Source organism: Trachemys scripta, chromosome 15 (genome assembly GCF_013100865.1).
Source record: "Trachemys scripta elegans isolate TJP31775 chromosome 15, CAS_Tse_1.0, whole genome shotgun sequence".
In the NCBI taxonomy this organism is placed as follows: domain Eukaryota; kingdom Metazoa; phylum Chordata; order Testudines; family Emydidae; genus Trachemys; species Trachemys scripta.
In genome coordinates this window covers 21553415-21573211 of record NC_048312.1, presented here as the reverse complement: position 1 = coordinate 21573211, position 19797 = coordinate 21553415, and the positions used below count along the sequence as shown (strand labels likewise).

General features: G+C 46.8%; 1 protein-coding gene across 1 annotated transcript in view; it reads left to right on the top strand.

The window, feature by feature from the left end:
• The window catches only part of LIMK2 (LIM domain kinase 2), a 42275-nt gene extending 24517 nt beyond the window's left edge, over positions 1-17758 (top strand). The window contains exons 4-16 of the mRNA XM_034791158.1: positions 198-307; positions 1093-1281; positions 1878-1983; positions 3004-3203; positions 4060-4246; positions 7487-7573; positions 8391-8522; positions 8844-8900; positions 9110-9175; positions 10108-10282; positions 12143-12198; positions 15214-15371; positions 15665-17758. Coding sequence (XP_034647049.1) covers positions 198-307; positions 1093-1281; positions 1878-1983; positions 3004-3203; positions 4060-4246; positions 7487-7573; positions 8391-8522; positions 8844-8900; positions 9110-9175; positions 10108-10282; positions 12143-12198; positions 15214-15371; positions 15665-15821 — 1680 coding nt within the window. The 3' untranslated portion in view covers positions 15822-17758. The remainder of the gene's footprint in view (positions 1-197; positions 308-1092; positions 1282-1877; positions 1984-3003; positions 3204-4059; positions 4247-7486; positions 7574-8390; positions 8523-8843; positions 8901-9109; positions 9176-10107; positions 10283-12142; positions 12199-15213; positions 15372-15664) is intronic.
• Positions 17759-19797: the final 2039 nt, after the last annotated feature.

Sequence of the window (19797 nt, the reverse complement as noted above, 5' to 3'; positions counted from 1 at the left end):
TGTATTGTAACCAAGGCATTGAGGGAGGGGGTTTAGGAAAGGCAGGCTGGATTTGCATTGCTCTATCTGGTATTTAACATTGCTTAGTCTTGGAGTCCATGTAGACTTACTATTAGTAGGTGCAGTTGTTGCTTCCCCAAACCCCTTTTTAACAGTGTTCCCTCCTTGATCAGAACTTCCTCTGCCTGTCTGTGTAGGTGGCTGGAGAATACAAATACCATCCTGAATGCTTTGCTTGTATGAGTTGCAAAGTAATCATTGAAGATGGAGACACGTATGCGCTAGTACAACACTCCACGCTCTACTGGTAAGATGGGGCACATAACACTCCATTGCTGTCCTGCTAAAATGATCCTGTGGTACTGTGCGCTCCATTGCCTGCTGTACATGCAAATCACTTCCCCATTCTGTCTAGTGGGTTTGTGTGGTTTAAACACAAATGGATGTTTTAAAAATTGGAGAGGGTTCAGAGAAGAGCCATGAGAATGATTAAAGGATCATAAAACATGGCTTATTGTGATGGACTCAAGGATCTAAATCTCTTTATCTTAATAGAGAAAAGCTTAAGGAGTGACTTGATTAGTCTAAGTATCTGCATGAGGATCACATTGAATAATGGACTGTTCAATCTAACAGAGAAAGGTACAATGTGATCCAATGGCTGGAAGCTGAAGCTAGACCAATTCATACTGGAAATAAGGTGTAAATAGTGAGAGTAATTAACCGTTGGAACAATTTACCAAGAATAGTGGTGGATTCTTCATTCCTGACTATTTTTAAGTCAAGATAAAGTTTAGAAAAACATCCCATGTGTTCTAGGAATTATTTTGGGGAAGTTCTATCATCTTGGTTTTGACAGGGGATCAGATTAGATGAACACAGTGGTCACTTCTGGCCATGGAATCTATGAATCTGTAAACACTAGAATGGAATGATCAAGTGCATTTCTAGGGATCAGGGAGCACTGCTTGAAGCCTTGATAGCTGATGATAATAGCATTGTTCCAACCTTTTAGGACAACAGGATCCGGCTACATAGGTTTGCAAGAAGGGATGGGAAATGGCCAGTGACTCTCTTCTGTTCTTTCTGTAGTGGAAAATGCCATAACCAGATTGTGCTGACGCCAATGATAGAAACTCTCTCCACGGAATCTCTGCGTGAACAGCTACCATACACACTAACCCTCATCTCTATGCCTGCAGCCACTGATGGCAAGAGAGGGATCTCTGTGGCTGTCGAAGGTGGCTGCTCCAGCTACGCCACCAGTGTCCAGGTGAAAGAGTGAGTATGAAGAAGCCGTAATAGCTGCATTAGCTGTTCACAATTCAGTAATTGTGCAGAGGTATCTGGGCAAAGGAAAGTGGTAGCTTCTGACTAACTTTTATTTCTATGAGAATCTCTCCAGTTGCTGAAATGGAATTTCTCATTCAGTGACCACATGTGGTAGGAATGAGATGCAAATGAAACCATGAGTGTTTCTTGGCTGGGCAGTCTTTTATTCTCCTACATTGTTATGGCTAACTTAAAATGTGATTCAGGGCAGGGATTCTCCACTGCCCAGAAATCACTTATGAGATTATAGCAGTAACAAATAAAGAAACTAGTTACCTTTCCCTATGGCTTGGCTATTGTTTGCGTCCTTTCCCTGTGGGTATATGAGAAGGTCCTTTATTTGCCAAGCTTTCTGAGGTCTTGGCACCTCAGAGAATGCTTGCCATCACAGCTTAGTGTTATCTCACGTTAGCAGACTGAGAACCCTTCACTTATTTCTGGATCCTAAAAGTGAAGAACACTTGCTGGGAAGTAGAGATCCATTGAACATCTGATAATCCTGTGTTTAGGCGGATTCTCCAGCATGACTCTTTCCTTTCATTTAGAGTCAACAGAAGACATATTAGCCCAGATGTCCAAAATGCCATCCACTCTGGAGACCGGATCCTGGAAATCAATGGAGTCCCTATTCGCACATTACAAGTGGAGGAAGTAGGTATAGTTTTATCTTGAGTAATCCTGCAGTCTATACTCCAGACTGATTTTTTTCCCCCTCTCTCCCCCCCTGCCCCTTCTGCCTTGGGACTTTTTTACAATCTTCTCCCATAGCAGTGCCTATTGCGTGGGGCATTGATTTGTACTACAAAACAATCCACTGGCTGTGAATGCAAGAATAAGCTTTTGCTGCCTCTTAGTTTGGAGTCAGCATCTAAGTTCCATTGGGGAGGGGAAGGTAGCAGCTGGGAGAGGGCAAATTAGGAAGCAGTTTAGAATAGGGGAGGTGTACATCAACAATTGGTAGGTGGTTAAGGAAGCCTGGAGTGCAGGTTGTCTCAAAGGGAAGGAGTTGGATCAAGTGACTGAGTTGAAGGCAGAGTACATGTATCGTCAGGCAAACCTGTTTTGAGAGAAGACAGCTGCCAGGCATGGTCAACTGAGACTGTATCTAGAAGCTGTGTATGGTGTAGCAAGCGACAGATTTGTCTGCATTTACTATATTAAATGCTTTATACAGTTAATCACATTCAAGGTAACTCGGTGCACAATATTAAGCTACCCTTTCGGTCGCTAGACAAACACTTTTTGTCTGCTGTTAGTGTTAGCTAATACCTTAAGCCTTCTCTTCTAAAGCAGAATAATTAGATCTGGGTTTAGACACCTGGGTAGCTTTAAATTTCCCTTATAAAGGTGTATTTATCAGCGTTAGGCATGATCTACATACACTGAAGAAAGGAAGTCCAAGAATAACGTGGCCTCATTCCAGAAAAATAGTGATCTGGGTCTCTTGTTGCTGATCAGAGCAGAAGAGGATCTAGCTAGAATGAAGAGCTACATGTTGCTAGATTGTGAGTGGTGTGGTGGACAGTTATATTGTGTGTAACTAAACCACAGCCACAGTGACCCGATTGAGGTACTACTGTAGATTGTAGCCTGAAGGACATTCAGGTGGCTCCATGTTTTTACAATGGTCCCCTTCAAAGGCTCTTACCCTGCCCTTGGATTTGTGTTCAGGTGGAGGACCTGATTCGCAGGACAAGCCAGACACTTCAGCTGCTCATAGAACATGACCCTGTCTCTCAGCGACTGGACAGACTGCGTCTGGACTCCCGGCTCCCCACCCATGTAAACACCACCACCACCACCTCACGCTCAATTTCCTCATTGGACATCAAAGGGAATCTGGAAGGAACACTGAACCGGCGCTCCCTCAGGTACCAAACCCTAGGAAAACTGCACTGCGGCTAGTGCTTCTAGAGCAGCAGCTGCAAATCTTCTGAGGAAACTACTGTTTTTTCCTAGACTATGAGAATACCACCACGGCCTGTCACCTCTCATCCAGCTGTGCGTGTTTTAGCGTGCCCTAGAGCCTGGGCTGTACAATGCACAGTCTTGCAATTGCAAATGACTGAGTCATGGACAGGCCAAGCCTGGAATGAAGCATTGCCCAGGAGATGAAGTTGCAGATCCCTTCAGTCATTCTCTATGGACTCCCCTTCGGGCTGGCTTGTTTAATAGTGTTTAGACTGATAAATAAAGACTGAATTGTGGGCTCTAAATCTGCTAACCACTTGAAATAAATTGAAAAGTCAAAGATTTCTGCCAGGCTCAGATGGCTGTGGTGAGAGCTTACCCCTCAGGGACTGGCCCCTGCTAAGTGAGGCTTGGGTCGTCAGTGTTAGAAAACCTGCCCTCCCCATACTGGGGTCCTCTGTGCCCCACCAACTTCCTTCATCTCACAAAAATTGCAGATCATGCAGTATCACTTCCCAGACACCTGAATCCGTTGCTCAGAACGATCAGGAGTTGTTCCTTGTAAGGTGGAAGTCGGAATCCAAATGGATAGAGATGTGCTGCTGTGGAGGCTGGCCAGCATTGACATTGCTGTTGGCTCACTCAGGAATTTAACACCGGAAGTGACTCTGCAGCATTGGGTACATGCTGCAGCACCATCCACATCTGCAGAATTGTGGGAAGCTAGTGAGCTGGATGGTTACTAGCAAGCCCTCATTTAGGGTAATAGACCTTCCTTGCAGCTGACCTAATCTTCCAGTCGCTTTCACTCCCCAGGCGAAGTAACAGTATTTCCAAGTCTCCTGGACCCAGCTCCCCAAAGGAACCTCTCATTCTGAACCGTGACATCAGTCGCTCTGAATCTCTGCGCTCTTCCTCTAGCTATTCCCAGCAGATCTTCCGGCCCTGTGATCTGACACATGGTGAAGTACTTGGGAAAGGATTCTTTGGACAAGCTATCAAGGTGAGTGGGCAAAACCATGACCCATGAACTTACTGCCAGATTCCCAAGTTACAGGGTATACATTCTACAGAAACTTTCAGACATCACAACAAAATCTCAAGTGACTTTTATTTCCTTCCTAGTAGCGTGCTAGGCCTGGGAGCTTGACTGGCTGTTTTACCATATTCACAGTTCTCTCTTCTCTTGTACTCACTCAGCTTGAGTGTAGCTGGTATCCTGGAGAGATGGCTTACATTCTGCTGGAGAGTTTCTGTCCTGTTTAAATTGCAGCCTATCTAATAAGCATCTTGTGTGCTAAGGTGTTTGTATATATAACCAGAGCTGCAGAGTGAGTGGGTCACACCTCTGTCAAGGGGACAGGGGGAGGACTCGCTGTTACATGAAATGTGTCTTCCTAAAGGTGACCACTCAATCTCCCAATCGAGTATTGTGAAGTTCCCTCAGTGCAAGAGTCTGTGCCAGACTGACTGGGACTTATAAGGGATCCAGTGACAGTTACTGTGGTAAACTGTTTAACAGTCAAACTTGACTCCCCCGAGTATTGACCACATCTGTGCAGAGGTCCCTTTGAGAACAAAAAGCTCCTGCAATAGTAACTCTACTCTTCCCTGTATTAACAGTCTGATCTTAGCCATGGAGTGTGGACCCTTCAGGTGCTCCCTCCCTGGCATTCTGCATCAACAGATTTCCTCCCGACCCCCATAATTAGAGTTTCTGCAGTCTGCTCAGATGTCTGGTATTACTATAGCTGACCCTTGAGTCAGTTTCCTGAACACTATCTACCTTCCAAGGACCAGTGTGAGCTCTTCAGTACCCTGATCTCCATCCCACTATGCTGTGGGAATCAGTTTCTCCTTAACCACTGTTGTATCAATCATCCTCCTGTGCTTCCTTGGGGATATGACAGTGTGCTCTGGGATTCATAGTGTTAAGTGTTCAATCTTTGATATGGTACAATGCTAATTGGCATATTTATTTTCTTTGCTCATAGACAAATAGCATGTCCAGGTAAGCAGAACCTTTTCCTCTGCAGCATGTCTTGCCATCTGCATCCCTGTGGGGTTAACAGCACAGAGGCATTTCCTCTCGTGTTGGTGCATGCACTGGGAGATAAAATCTCCTCAGTGAGTTCCACAACAGCATTGTTCTTGTTAAGTTTGTTTGATATACCAGCCTAAAGAGTCCATTTAGTTGTCTTCATTACTTCCCTTGCTTTTGTCACTGTGCTTTAGACACTTACACCTCTTTGCGGAAGGTGATGGCATAGTGCTCCTCGGCACTCGGCTAATGTTTGGATAGGAGCAAGAGAAGGGATGCTGTATTGCTGCCTGGTCCTGTTATCCACACCAGAGTCTCCAGGTTTTCACACTCCACATAGAACAGAGTAGCGCTGAATTCTACTGCTCACCTTTAGTGTGCACTGGTGTCAAGGCTGAATCCGATCTTTCCAGTAGAGCGGTTTTCCAGATTCTCCGTGCTCGTGGCCCCTTTCCAGCCTAATGTTCTTTACAACACTTGTCCCCCAAGATCTTGAACTCTAAACATGAGCAGGTGACACTTTGTAGCCACAACATACCAGAAATTATTTAGTAAGCTTCACAAAACAGAGGTGCAAAAAGGACCCCGTCATTGTGAGACTGAGTCTGTTTTACTGATTTGCATTTCAGCTGGGGAGATAATTACTTTTGATTAGCAGTCAGTTGTTATGCTTTCTTTATAATCGTAATTGAAGCAAAGCTGGACTCTGCATTTCATCCTGTTATCTATGAGAACTTCCATGGCTTCTGCAACTACAGCAGAATTACTCCTTCACAAACCCCCCAAATCTGAGCTCCTGGCTAATGTAAGTTTCAGGGTCTCCCAAAAGAGGCTTGTCTTTTAATAGCCAAGTCAGCACTGCTGAGTCACAGTTTCTTGCATCATTGGAGTTGGTTGATCCACTGCTTTTCTCTTTGGGTCACCAGGAGAATAGTCCTGTGGATGGATCTCATGTTCCTCAATGCTGAGTTGAGGGCCTGAGGGTTTCTGCTGGGCTCTTCAGTTCCCACAAAGTCTGAAACAGGAAAGCTCTTCCAGTTTCGTCTCTGAGATTAAGACCAGTTTCCAAATGTTCTGTTGAAAGCTTCTACCCTGTTCTCTATGGACTGAACATTCCTCTTCTCTCTTTTGAGAGAAGAGGAATCAGCTTGTTTAGGTGCCCAGAAATTTAAGCGAGGTACACTCTGCCACCCAAGCTGAATTACTGAAAGAGTCAGCAGGAGGAGGAGTTCTTCCAGAAAACCTGCAGTCCTGCTCTAAATCCAGAGTCAGGCTGATTTCAGTGTGAAAGGAGTTGCTGGTTAAAAGGCACCCAGATCCTCACAGAGCAAAGCAAAAAAAGTCAAGAATCATTGGATAAGACTTCAACGGCTTTCATGAAGGACCTGGCACAGTTTTCAGGCATTTAAGAGCATGGTGGTGTGTGAGACCCAGTGAAGCCATGAGGCTTTAGGTACTGTTTCGCATGTCGTCACCTTGGTGCCACCCTTGGAGATTGCAGTACACTTTTCACACCGAATGTGGAACCTTGACTGCTTGCTGTCGCAACTAAACAGTCTCCAGTTGTTCATCTCCACCCAGCATTGCAAAGGAACAAGTTTTCAAAAAGCCCATCAGAAACTTAGCACTTGCTGGAAGCTACATGACAGCGGGGATATCTGTTGACTTGGTGTGAATTGCTTAGTTGTTCTTCTTGACCCATGAAAAAGGGAACCATCCTCAGTAATTTCACTAATACAGGCTGAAGTGGTTGGTTAAGGTCTGTGTGCATGGGGACCTGCTTTTCATGTTTGTTTAATTGTGCTTGTATGGTTTAAGGTAATTCCAGGCACACACAGGTGCAGGGTTAATACAGAGGCTCTAGCAGCCTGCAGCACACACTCAGATCCTGCACTGCTTAAAATTGAACCACTAACGGGGGTTCTTTGGATACAATAATATTGTGGACTCAAAAGGCCACACCACAATGGGCCTTTTGTGTGTCTATTTTATCACTTTCAACTTACAGAATCTTATGGGAATTTGTTTTTTTGTGTGGCAGTTTCCTGCAACTCCCTGGACCTGGTCTGTCTGAATTTCCTCTCTTCTCCCTGGTCAGGGGTGGAGGGAGATGTGACCCACAGTTTGGGAAACCCTGCTCTAAAGCATCGATAGGTTTCATAGGGCTTTACTTCCTGCTGTGACAGTGTCTGTGTCCAACAGGTAACGCACAAAGCAACAGGGAAGGTGATGGTGATGAAGGAGCTGATTCGCTGTGATGAGGAAACACAGAAGACTTTCTTGACAGAGGTAGGAGCAAGCTCTCAAGTAAGGCAGGGAGCCAGTTGTGTGGGGGTTAGAGCTCCTCTCTGCCCCTTGGTAGTAATGCCTACCAGTGATCTTAGCAGGGAAGCAGCATGTTGGGGGAAGAACGGACCTGGTTGAAAATGTATGTCACAATTAAACATGACTGACTTATTCAGAAAACAAAGATGACTTATTGAAAATTAATGAATAGGAAGTCTAAGAGGCACTCTGAGCTTAAGAGGCTATTTGGTTGAACTGTGCTTAGTGAATATAAGTGTAAAACGTAGGATGCATCCTGTACAGCGAGCTTTCCAGTATAAAACATTAATAGGAAACAGCTGACTCAGACTCAGATCTGGAAGATGTTCCACTTAGTTACAACAGAGAAGGACATTTTTAAATCCAACCTATTGAATGGCTGCCTTCCTCGTTCCCCAAAGTCAGGCTTCTCTGAAAAACAGCTTCCTAAATATCCGAATGCGTCTCTTCTGGCCCTAAGTATGTCATACAGCACACTAGCTGCAGTGTGGAAGTCTTGTCAACTAAACCATAACCAGCCTAGGGGCTCTCCAACCTGATCACTATCTTTCAAGAATCAAATAATGTAAACAAAGGAAGCAACAATGATCATTGAATTGTCTTAAAGTTGGGTTTTGAATGGACTTTCTTCTGATACCTCTGGGAGGTGCAGTGGGGCTCCACGGATGGTATGTTCCCCTTCTCTCCCAGTGCGGGGACCAGTAAGTAAAGCTCCTGAGAATCTCAGGAAGGCCTATACCAATCTTTCATGGGGGTGGGGGGGATGTTTCTGCCTCCACAGGTGAAAGTGATGCGCAGTTTGGATCACCCCAATGTGCTGAAGTTCATTGGTGTACTGTACAAGGACAAGAAGCTGAACCTTCTCACGGAGTACATTGAAGGGGGGACTCTAAAGGACTTCCTCCGCAATGCAGTGAGTAAATGCCTCCTGGAGCATGTATGGGCATCCTGATGGCTCTCTGGCCAGTGTGAAACAGGTGCCCTGGCTACACAACACTGTCTTTCTGCTGCTGAGAGTCCACAAGGAGCCCAAAGAGCTGGATTGTCATCTCTCCTTTTGAAGCTGGTTCCTCCAGGTGAAGGGAAGCTTCCCCTGCTTTTGCCCATGCTCTAGCTGGCCTGTGGATAGAGCATCTTGCTCTCCAGGACTATATCCTCTTTCTCCAATTCTAGTAGGAGGTGGCCAGCTGGTGAGATGAGACCTGATCACTCAGGAGTTGTCATTGTTTTGCAGGACCCTTTTCCTTGGCAGCAGAAGGTCAGCTTTGCCAAAGGAGTGGCTTCGGGAATGGTGAGTCAATCTTCTGTTGAGACTGCTCCTCCAGGATTCTGGTTGAAGCATGGCGGGCTGATGTAACAGTATGTTATATAATGGCCTGCAGCAGCTACGTGGTAGTTAGGGAAATACTGAGTGCTTATACCAATGTTTTGAGGGGGTTAACTCCAAAGGATGTATTCACAAGGCTTGCTCTAACGCTGCTTTCTGTCCCTCTATTTCAGGCCTATTTGCACTCCATGTGTATCATCCACAGAGACCTGAATTCGCATAACTGTCTGATCAAACTGGTGAGCTCTGGAATATGGTCCTTCCTTTTTCTCTTCTCCTACCTCTACTTTTCTCCATGTAATGTTAGCTTCCATGGACACACTAGGCCTTCTGGTTACTCTCCCTGGCAGCGTGGAGACGATCCCTTCTTGTAAGCCTTCTAGCATGTATCCAGTTTTCATTTCAATGTTCCCATAAATGAAAGTTCCACAGCCTAATTTTTTACTTTCACTCCATTAATCCTGGTCACACCCTTGAGTCCTCTCCATTTTTAAACCCTTTGTACTCTGTTGTAGCCTTTTCCCCACTAGTTGTTGCTGAGTTGAGCTATATACTTGGCTCTCCTAACCTTTGTCCATAAATTGCACCCACTGTCCCTTTTGTTTCTTCTCTGATCATTCATTTTGTGTCTGTCCCTCCCCAAGAATCCTGGGGGTGCGCTCTCTCTCTATTTTAATACGCTGTGGGCTTCATTCCCTCAGCCCTGACTCTCAATGTCCCCTTAGTCTGAATATCGGGTCTACCTCTGGGCTGCGAACCCCAACGTCAAATCTGAGCAGAGTTTGCTAGCAAAGACTTCTGGGTAGAATTAGATAAGCTGGATAGAGCCAAATGCATTATAGCAACTGTAAGAAAGTGAATGGAGTTAAAACTCCTCCTTCCCTGCAGGAGGACTCATGGGCTGTCTTCTCTCCTTACTCACCCTATCTGATCTTGTCTCCCTCTACCTCTTCCCCCTATTCCCTGGGAGTGTGCTGGGCTCCCATGTTCACTGCATTCTTCTAGCTAGCTGCAGGAGGCTTCCTTATTGCCTGCCTGCACAGCTGCTGCTATTGTTACATTGAATGTGCAGTTTATAAGTGGCAGGAAATATAGCCGCTCTGTGCTAATGAGTTACCTCTGGGAGGAGCTGAGGGGGAATCAGTTGTTTGTGATTAAATACCTTGGCTAGGATAACACTGTGGTGGTTGCTGATTTTGGACTGTCTCGGCTGATTGTGGAAGAGAGAAAGAAACCCACCCTGGAAAAGCCATCTGTCAAGAAGCGAACTCTACGCAAGAGCGACAGGAAGAAGCGCTATACTGTGGTCGGGAACCCGTACTGGATGGCGCCGGAGATGTTAAATGGTAAGATGCTCATACTGTGGCAGGTGAGGAGCCACCTCAGGGCACAGATGATGGAAACTCCGGCCATTGGCAGCAATCAAATCTATTAGCTGCCTAAGGCTTTAGACCTTCTAATACACGAGTTTCTTTCTTGTCAACAAATCTGGTGGACGTGCTTTCCCTTCTGAGCCTGGCAAAGGGTTATCCTGCTTTTCCAAAGCATTAGAGTAGTGATGCAGGAACGCTAATGTATAGCATGCCTGGCACCTGCCAAGAGAACTGCCAGCTGTGCCCCCAAGATAGTCTGCTCTGATGTCATATCCTCGGGTACCAGGGCTCTTCCCAGATCCAACACTCGCTTGGCCCTGCAACAATTCCATTCCTGGCTGTGGAGGGAGGCCTCTATCTCTGCCTGGCGAGACCAGCCCTGTGGATCCTGTCTCCTCGCAGAGGCCGCTTTCCCTGTCTCAGCCCTCTGCTGTCTGATATCTTTAGCACTTAATTTATTACCTCTGCAGTCATTGCAGCAAAAACTGGGCATCCAGCTTCCTGGGCAGCCAGCACTGGCTTAGCGTACCATGGAAATGCATTGAAAGGACTATCCGTGTGAATGGCAAAGGCTCTCGGGATTTGACATCAGCAGTCACTTAAACCCTGCAATAGAACCCTTTCTCTTCCCTTGAAACTGGGCTGTATTATAGGCTTTATGGAAATGAAGTGTGTGTGTGTGTATGTGTAATGGCAGTGAAAGAGAGCTGATTTTGATGATGGACATTTTTTGTCTAGCCACAGACTGAATACAGCAGTGGCAGTTTCCACCCCTGCATCTCCACTGTGCTCCTTGTTCTATCTGAATGTTCTAACCTCCTTCTAAGCAGTCCTTCAGCTCCATGGCCCATTCCCTTCTCTGTGAATAATGCCAGTTATGGTGGAGGCTCCTGTGATAACTGAAGCCAATAAACTGTTGTTGGATGTTGTCTACTCTAGGTCATTATCCAGCTAAGATACTGTCCCCATTTCCCAGGCTCTGGCAGGAATATGGTTGGTGCACAAACTTCCTTGTGGTGGTCTGTCAAGAAAAGTTGCCCTGGAAACTTTACAGCTTTATTCTGCTGCCTGGAATCCTGCTTGTGCCTCACTCTTGCAGTAACATGCTTCCATTACTGCAGTGGGGAAATACACCTGACCTTTCCAGGCTGTGTCCAGTAAGTTTGGAGCCAGCAAGTGAATTTATTCACTGCTACTTTAAGCCAGCACCACAACAGTTAATCAGAAATGCTCAACAAAGGCTGGTGGTGCAAAAACCAGAGAGCCCTGCCCTCACTGAGCAATCCCTTCAGAAACGTGGAATGCGGGAGGGCTGTTGGCTATTCCAGCCTGTACCTGCATGATAAAGAACAGCTAAGGTGGGCATTGAACATAAGACATAATTGTTTTTTATTCCACTCATTTCCTTGCAAAACAGCCATAGAGGGGAGCAGCCACTGGGCTCTGAAACTAGATGCAGCTGCTCTAGATGTACATGCTAATTGCTACTTTGCCATGCTAGGAACCCTCTTGCTCCCCCACATCAGTGACTAACTCCAGCTCTGCCTGGGAAACCAATCTAACCTTGTAAAATGGTCATGAGTGCAGGCAGGGACACCTCTTCCCCCACCCTTACCAGGATGCTGCTGAGAAAAGTCACATTTTACTTGGCTGAGCACGGCTGTGCTTGACTCCACTTCGGAGCACTCGCTGGCCCGCTAGGCTGCCTGGGCCTGGATTGTGAATCTTTCCTGGTGCTGGCTTAGAGGCTGCTGCACAATGGGATGCTATTCGGCCCGACTGCACTAGGAACACCCTTAGCTCACAAAGTCGCCTGTCTTGTATTTCCTGCAGGGCAGAGTTATGACGAGACTGTGGACATCTTCTCGTTTGGGATTGTTCTCTGTGAGGTAAGTCCAGGCCACACTGGGGTGTCTAGTGCGTCTGAGCAAGAGGGCTTCCAAACATCACCGGGGTCCTGTCCTACCTCTCCCTCTCCATACACAACAGAAGGCAGCTCTGTGTAGCTGAGTCTGGGTTCCTGACTCAAATGTACTGTGGCTAGGACTAGTCTGGAGAGTTGCACTTTGCATGCCCATCTCACTCCTCTGAGTGTGGGGGTGGGAGGGAAGACGGCACTTACTGATCTGTTGGTGCAGTTCCTGCCTTAAACTTAGAACTGGTGCTGGGAAAGAGACAATCTGGCTCTAGCGCAAAAATGTTGGGATTTAGGTGGCATCTTCCAGCAACCTGGGAGCTTAGAGCGGAGATTCCTTCTCCCTCCTCCTGAACCCTGGGTCTTCAGCCTGTAATTAGCCATGGTAATTCAGGGTCCTTGTAAGGGTGAGATTTGACACCTAAGAGGTGGTCAAAATCTGTCTGAAGGTGAAAAGTGGGGCTTAATTTGCAGATCCTGCTTCTAGAAGGAATGTGTCTGATCTGGCTGCACAGCGACTTCTCTGCCCCACACCTGCTGTATGTAGAAAATAGGCCATCTCTTTTCTTCATGATATGAATGTCTGATACAAATCCGAGAACCAATATCCTGTGTGCCTAAAACTTCTCCCCACCTCCTTCCCTTGCATCACCAGCCAGATGTGCGTTACGTACAGATTGTTCCCAAAGGAAAGCACAGCCTTTTAAAGTGCCCTATGTGTATAGAAGTGAGAGCAATCGGGGGTGGCAGGGAGACCCGAATTGGAGTTTTCCTCTTAATGCTTGGGTGGAGAATATGAAAAAAATGTCTCATGCATGAATGGTACGGCCTCATCTAGAATACTGTGCTGGTAACCAATGTTCCCTCTAACTTTTTCCATCCAAGTGCAGAATTAATTTTATGTGCACCAATATCGAGGGGATGTGTGCCACCAGTAGAAACAAAAAACCTAGATATGATAGATATTTGTTAAAAGTTACCATTGGGATAATTACTCCAGCCAGAACAGGTTAGGTATTTTAGAACTCACTACTCAATTAAATTTAAGCCTGCGAGAGAAATAAAATTATGAAATGCATAGACCAGTCAAAAAACTAAAATAACAGCGCTTTGAAAGAATAAAATTACAGAGAACATATATGTGCATTGCAGGAAGTACCAAGAAATAACACAAGTATGTGTTGGGATGTGTCAGAGACAGTGCGTACGTGCTGGCTGCTGGGGAAGTCTGAGACACTGTGCTCTGTCTCTTTAAGGCGCTCAGCAGCTGAGCTCTCCTGCTCCTGAGACCTGTCCCTCCTGCCCTGCTCTGCAGAGATGGGGTACATGGGCTGGAGGGAGGGGGACACCCTGACATCAGTGCTCCCCTATGCCCCCCCCCCCCCGCTCTGCACAGGGGGATCCCAGGAGCAGCTGGCCAGGGGCTCCGAGAGAGAGGGCAGGAGCAATGTGGCTGCAGAGCAGTGGGGGGAGGGGCACCTGAACACACTGCTGTGTGTGCACGGCACTTGATTCACTCCTGGGTGGCTGTGCGACTGTGCAGCTTAGAGGGAACACAGCTAGTAACCCATCTTCCAGGTTAGTGCAAAATTGCAGGTGAGGTTCAGAGAACAGTAGCAAGAATGAGTAGGGGCCTAGAAATTCTTATAAAGAGGGATTGAAAAAAGTTGGTTTGCTTACCTTAGAAAGGAGACACATAAGAGGAAACATGATAGATAAAATATATGATAGAGAGGTTCTCTTCCTCCCATCTCATAACTAACACAAACACACACATTCAATGAAACTGAAAGTTAGAAAACTGAGAAGTGATAAAAATAATTTTCTATAAAATGCACAATTAGACTGTGGAACCACTTGCCACATGATGTGGTTGTGGTCAACAATTTGGTAATATTCAAAGCGGGACTATATTTATATGGGTAACAAGAACATCCAGTTAGCATAAAGTATTGGAAGAGAAATAAAACCTCATATTTCAGGTCTTAAATTAATCTAGGTGTTGGGGATTAGGCTGAGACCTTTGTGGGGGGCAGATTATCACACATCTGCCTGTTCTGGGGTTTGTTGCACATTCCTCTGAACCATCTGTTGTTGGCCACTGTCAGAGATGGGATTCTAGACCATATTGACCACAGGTCTGACCCAGTCAGGCAATTACATTCCCAGGCTTTGACTGGTGACCTTCTGTATCCAAGGTGACTGGTAGAACTCAGTGCAAAATGTGTTCAGTGTTAGAAGCCCTTAGATAGAGGCAGAGAACCTAAGTAGTGTCCTGTGTATTCTACAGTCATCTTCCCCATTTCCTTCCTCTGCTTTGGTTTCCCTTCTGAGATTTTTGATTGGTCCCCATAATGTTTGATGCACCATTTCTTTCCCTCCCTCCTTTGTCACCCTCCTGTTGCCCCTGCAATGTACTTCAGAGCTCACTGCAAATCTCCACTTGCCTTTCCTCAGCTCCCTGGCATGTGAGCTGTGTTGTAGGAGGAGGGTTTTGATAGCATAATGACATCATGGAGGGCTGTGTGCATGCTATAAGATGTTAATACCCTGGGAGCAGAGAAATTGCTTCTTACTTCAGTGCATGGACTGATAGTGGCTAGGACACTGCACAGTCTGCACTAAAAGCTAAGGTTGTATTGTACCCCTTGCAGCAATACCCTAGGGAGGTGGGAATTGACATTGGGCTTGGTTTTCCTCTGCCATAGCAGGGAGAGACCTCTAGGGTCAGCCCCTGTACTGCCTGTGAGGTTTGCCTGTATTAAATGGTGTTGCCTTGATCCTCCTTCATGCAACAAGCCCTTCTGTAGCTGGGGCCTGGTACAATTCTAGCTCTGCTCCCCCTGCCCTGTAATCAGACATGAATTGTAATGTTTCCAGTGAGCCAGCCTAGCTCTAGACTAGAGACTGAGCAACCCCCACCGGCTAGCCCTCAGCTGCTGTCCCTGCTGCTACAATCGCTGTTCCTGAGCAGTTCTTTCCCCTCTAGATCATCGGGCAGGTGTATGCTGACCCTGACTGCCTCCCTCGCACACTGGATTTTGGCCTCAATGTAAAGCTGTTCTGGGAGAAGTTTGTTCCTGCCGATTGCCCTCCAGCCTTCTTCCCTCTGGCTGCCATTTGCTGCAGGCTGGAACCAGAGAGCAGGTAAGGGGTGTGAAATGCCAGCTAACCTCTAATCTCTGGTTCTCTTCTGTGTCCAGTTTGTATCTTTGCTTCTCTCGGGCTGGAGAATGCCCTCTCCTCCTGCCCCCACTGGGAAGGTGTTGCTCTGCAGAGTGGGTCAGAGGGGGATAGGAGGTATGCACTAATATCCAGGGCACTTGCTGTGTCCTCACTTCATGGAGGAGTTTTTTTGCTGCTGTCTTCCTTTCCCCATCACTGTCCCAGGAGCTAGTCCACTGCTGTCCTATTGACCCTGTCTTATCACTTCTTTCTAGGCCCCCATTTTCAAAGCTGGAGGATTCCTTTGAAGCCCTTTCTCTCTACCTGGGAGAACTGGGCATCCCCCTCCCTTCCGAGCTGGAGGAGCTGGACCACAATGTGAGCATTCAGTATGGGCTGAGCCGTGACAAGCTACCTGAACACACAACCTAGGTGGCCCAGCCTGTGATCCGTGCTACTTTCCATTGGATCCTATATGCGTGGTGTGGAGGGGAGATGTACTTTGGCCACCTGCAGGGCATTCAGAGGGCACCAACTGCATACTGGGTGCATCACCTCTCCCTCCCCATGAAACTAAACCGCCATGTCTGTTTGATCTCCTGGTTTCACTGTGGATTTATGGCACATTTTTGCAAGTGAAAAGGGCTATTTCCTGCCTGCTGCACCAAGGAGAGCTGCTCAACACAACACAATTCTTTGGGGCCTGTCTGGCTTTGATTCACTGTGGTGCCTTAGAACTTGACATGTGACTGTAAGCTGTGAAATAGTCCTGGCCTATCTGCCAGGAAGGGAATCACTATAGGAAGTCTCCTTTGTTAGGAACTGCTTTTCTGGAATTACTTGTCCCAGACTTTTTAGTGACTGTGCTCTCCTTGGAAGACCTGGAATACACTAGAACTGGGAAAACCAGGCACCTGGCAAAGGGCTTAGTCAGGGACTCCCTTGCTTTTCTACATGTCAGGGTGGGAGTTCCCGAGCTGCCTAGGGGCTGGGAGAAGCTCTAGGAATTGAGGGGAGCTTGAACGAAATGGTTGTGGTATCATGTCTGGGAGTAGAATTTCTCAGTTAGCGTAGTTCACCCTCCAAGGCCCTGTTCAGAAACACTACAGCCAGTGAAAACTGGGCTTTGCTCACCCTCCTGATGTGAATGAGGCTGTGCTGAGTCCAGAGGGTAAGAAGGGGGAGACTGAGTGGTTCTCAGGTATGCTTTTAACTCTACCAACACCTTCAGCTACTGAATCCACACCACCAGTCCCCCAGGCTGGGACCTCAGAGCAGGCAAAAGGACACAAGTCTGAATGCCCAGAACTGCAGCAGCACTCTGATCCTAATGTGCTGTATAAATGGGAGACTTGTCCCCAAGAGCTTGTGCCTGTTTCTGGGCATTTGGCCTGGTGCAGTGAGATACATGCCTCATAATGGTGGCAGAATATACCTGGTGCAGAGAATCGCTCTATGCTGAGGCATTTGGCTTGGACTAGGTGAGTGTTGTTTGACATGGATAACCTCATGAGCGGAAGGAATTTGAGGACATGCTGAAAAGGTTACTCAAGGACAGATGCTAGTGAATTGGAGTCTCATGTCTTCCGTCCTCTGCGTGTACTAGTTGGAGTATTCGTAATTCAGTAGCTATTACTGCCCTTCTCCAGCAAAACTTGCAGTGGAGGGGAGTCCCATAAGTGTCTCTGCCACTCAGTTATCTGTTCTGGAGCCCCTGACACAGAACTTGGTCTCATTCTCCAAACAGAATCCTTTTCCAGAGTCATGCCATGCATGGAGGGAATGGAGAGCCTGGGGAGGGAAGGAGGCAGCATATTCACTGAGGTTTTGAACTGGGGCATTAGAGGGAAATGTAGGAGGAAGGAAACCGCTTCCCCAGTAATATGTGGCTGGTGCTACCCAGTCAAAGGCTGGCTGCTGAGTCCACTTGAGTTCCATGCCCTCTTGGTAAAACTGGATTCAGTCTCTGCTCTCCTTTGCAACCCCATAATCTACTAGTGAGGAATGTGTGTTAATGTTTGTTCCTCTATTCCCTAAGGCGTTGGGAATATGTGAAAGCCTGGCCATAGAAATTACATGGGACCAGCCCTCATGTCTGTCTTAAGTTGGTTGTGTTTAATTTGTATGGTGGTGGTTTTAGAAACATGAAAGTTCTGTGCTGTGAGCCAGTGGGGGAGTTTTCAATTGGGTCCGGTGGATTCAGGCCTTCTGATTGTTACAGGACTTTCTTCCTACTACTGAGTAGGATGGGGAAACTCAAGGGAGGGCGACCTGGGTGATGTGTGGGTGGGGAGTCTTAACTCCGTGTGATTGCACAGCACTGTTTGTTGACTAAATTAAAAGCAATAAATATACCCTAGGGACATAAGGCTGTTTGTCTGCTTTTGGAGCTTATAAAGAACATGAGGCTGCCATACAATGGGACCCCTCACTCAGCTGTCGCAGGGCTGCAGCAGTGCATCACCAGGGACATCCGACTGGTGGCTGCAGACGGACTTGACTGAGCAAGGGCTTTGTAGAAGGTTAGGCTTTGATGCCTGACCTCTGTGCAAATCCTCTACAGAACTGCCTTTAGCTGGGGTAATGGAACAGGTGGCAGTGACAGCAGCTACTGTCAGGCCTAGACTTAAAAATAAAAAGCATTTGTCCTGCCAGCCAGTATAACCTCCTGACTGTTGTTACGCGCCAGCCTTTCCCAAAGCAAGAGCCAGAGGACCTGCACTGCCTCTGAGCAGGAAGTAAAACAGACTCCACTTGCCTCAGAGCAGAAAAGGAATAATTAGATCATCTCTCCACAGGCCCAGCCTGCTTGGTCACAGTAGCTTGTTCTGGGCTAGTGAATAGACAGCTGCTTTTTTAGACATGCTCTGCTCCATTCTAATGCTGGACTTTGCCAGTATGTCTACAGAGTCAACATCCCATGGTGTTAGCTCTAGGTGAAGGCATGTTCTTCTCTGAAGTGCGGCGGTGAGTGTGGTTGTCTCTCTCTTTCTTATGCAGGCTGGGGTTGTAGCTCTCAATGGGTACGTCTAGACTTACTTCCTGGTCCGGATGTAAGCGATCGATCTTCTGGGATCGATTTATCACGTCTTGTCTAGATGCGATAAATCGATCCCGGAAGTGCTCGCCATCGACGCTGGTACTCCAGCTCAGTGAGAGGAGTATGCGGCATCGACGGGGGAGCCTGCCTGCAGTGTCTGGACCTGTGGTAAGTTCGGACTAAGGTACTTCGAATTCAGCTATGTTATTAACGTAGCTGAATTTGCGTACCTTAGTCCGAAGTTGGGGGGTAGTGTGGACCAGGCCAATGGAGCAAAGAGTGAACTACAATAGCCTTAATTATTATTTCCTTTCACTGCTTTGAATAATGGTGTTAGCCTGCTTGTGCGGCTATGTACCCTGAAGGAGCTGAAACGTGTTCAGAAAGGCATGCCTTTCTGGTCCCATTTCCTACACGTGAGCAGCTACTTCAATTGAAGCCCACAGAGGTTTCCAGAGAACCTTTTTATTTTCCTTTTTAAGCTTTAATACAAGGTAGCACAATCTGCATCTTTATTTTATTATAATGAGGTATTTAAAATATTTACAAAGAAATGGTATTCAAAGGCTTTTAAAAAAACATTTTCCCTTTTCTGAACCATCTAAACATCAACACTTAATCTCTACTCCGTAAGTTCCCTTAAAGTAGATGGGCAGAAAACCTTATTTGGATGGCTTGAACCCTGCTGCAAAGATGGGGATGTGCATTTCTCTGAATTAGTCCTACACAGATTATGAACCACCCCACTCTGAGAACCAAGTGCTTCTTGCTCATACACGTGCCCTAAAATCTTTATCCAAAATAGCCCCTCTAGATAAACAGCCCCTGCAGTATGACCTCTCCTGCAGCCTGTGCAAGGGACATAGAACAGCATGCACCAGGCCTTGATGTGCCTGCAATAAGGCAGCTGTCTTATCTGTCCAGTTGCATTCACCCTAGGACTGGTTTAAACTCTTGGTTGCTGGAAATACACCTCCCTGGGGAAAGTCTGAAAGGAATTCAGAAATGGCTACTATCCCTTTAAGCAGCAAAGAGTACTTGGCCACTCTCCCTGAAGCTGAGTGAGGGGTTGTCTACCTTCCCTCCACTTTTGAAATACTCCTGCTCCTCTCCTGCCCTAGCAGACAGCCCAGCTCAATGCTCTGGAACCAGGCTCCTGTTGTACCAGCCAAGGAGAGTGGGAATGGGTCCTGGGCACTGGAAGACTTCACTTTATGAGCAGCTGAAGCGAGATCTCTTAAGCAATGCATTGGGGCTAACCATCTCCCTCCCCTGTAACCAAAACCTTCTGTCTTCCACCTGAAACCGAGCTCTTCACTTGCTCATATTGATAGTTGACTCTTCCCCTTCTCTAAAAGAAATTTGCCC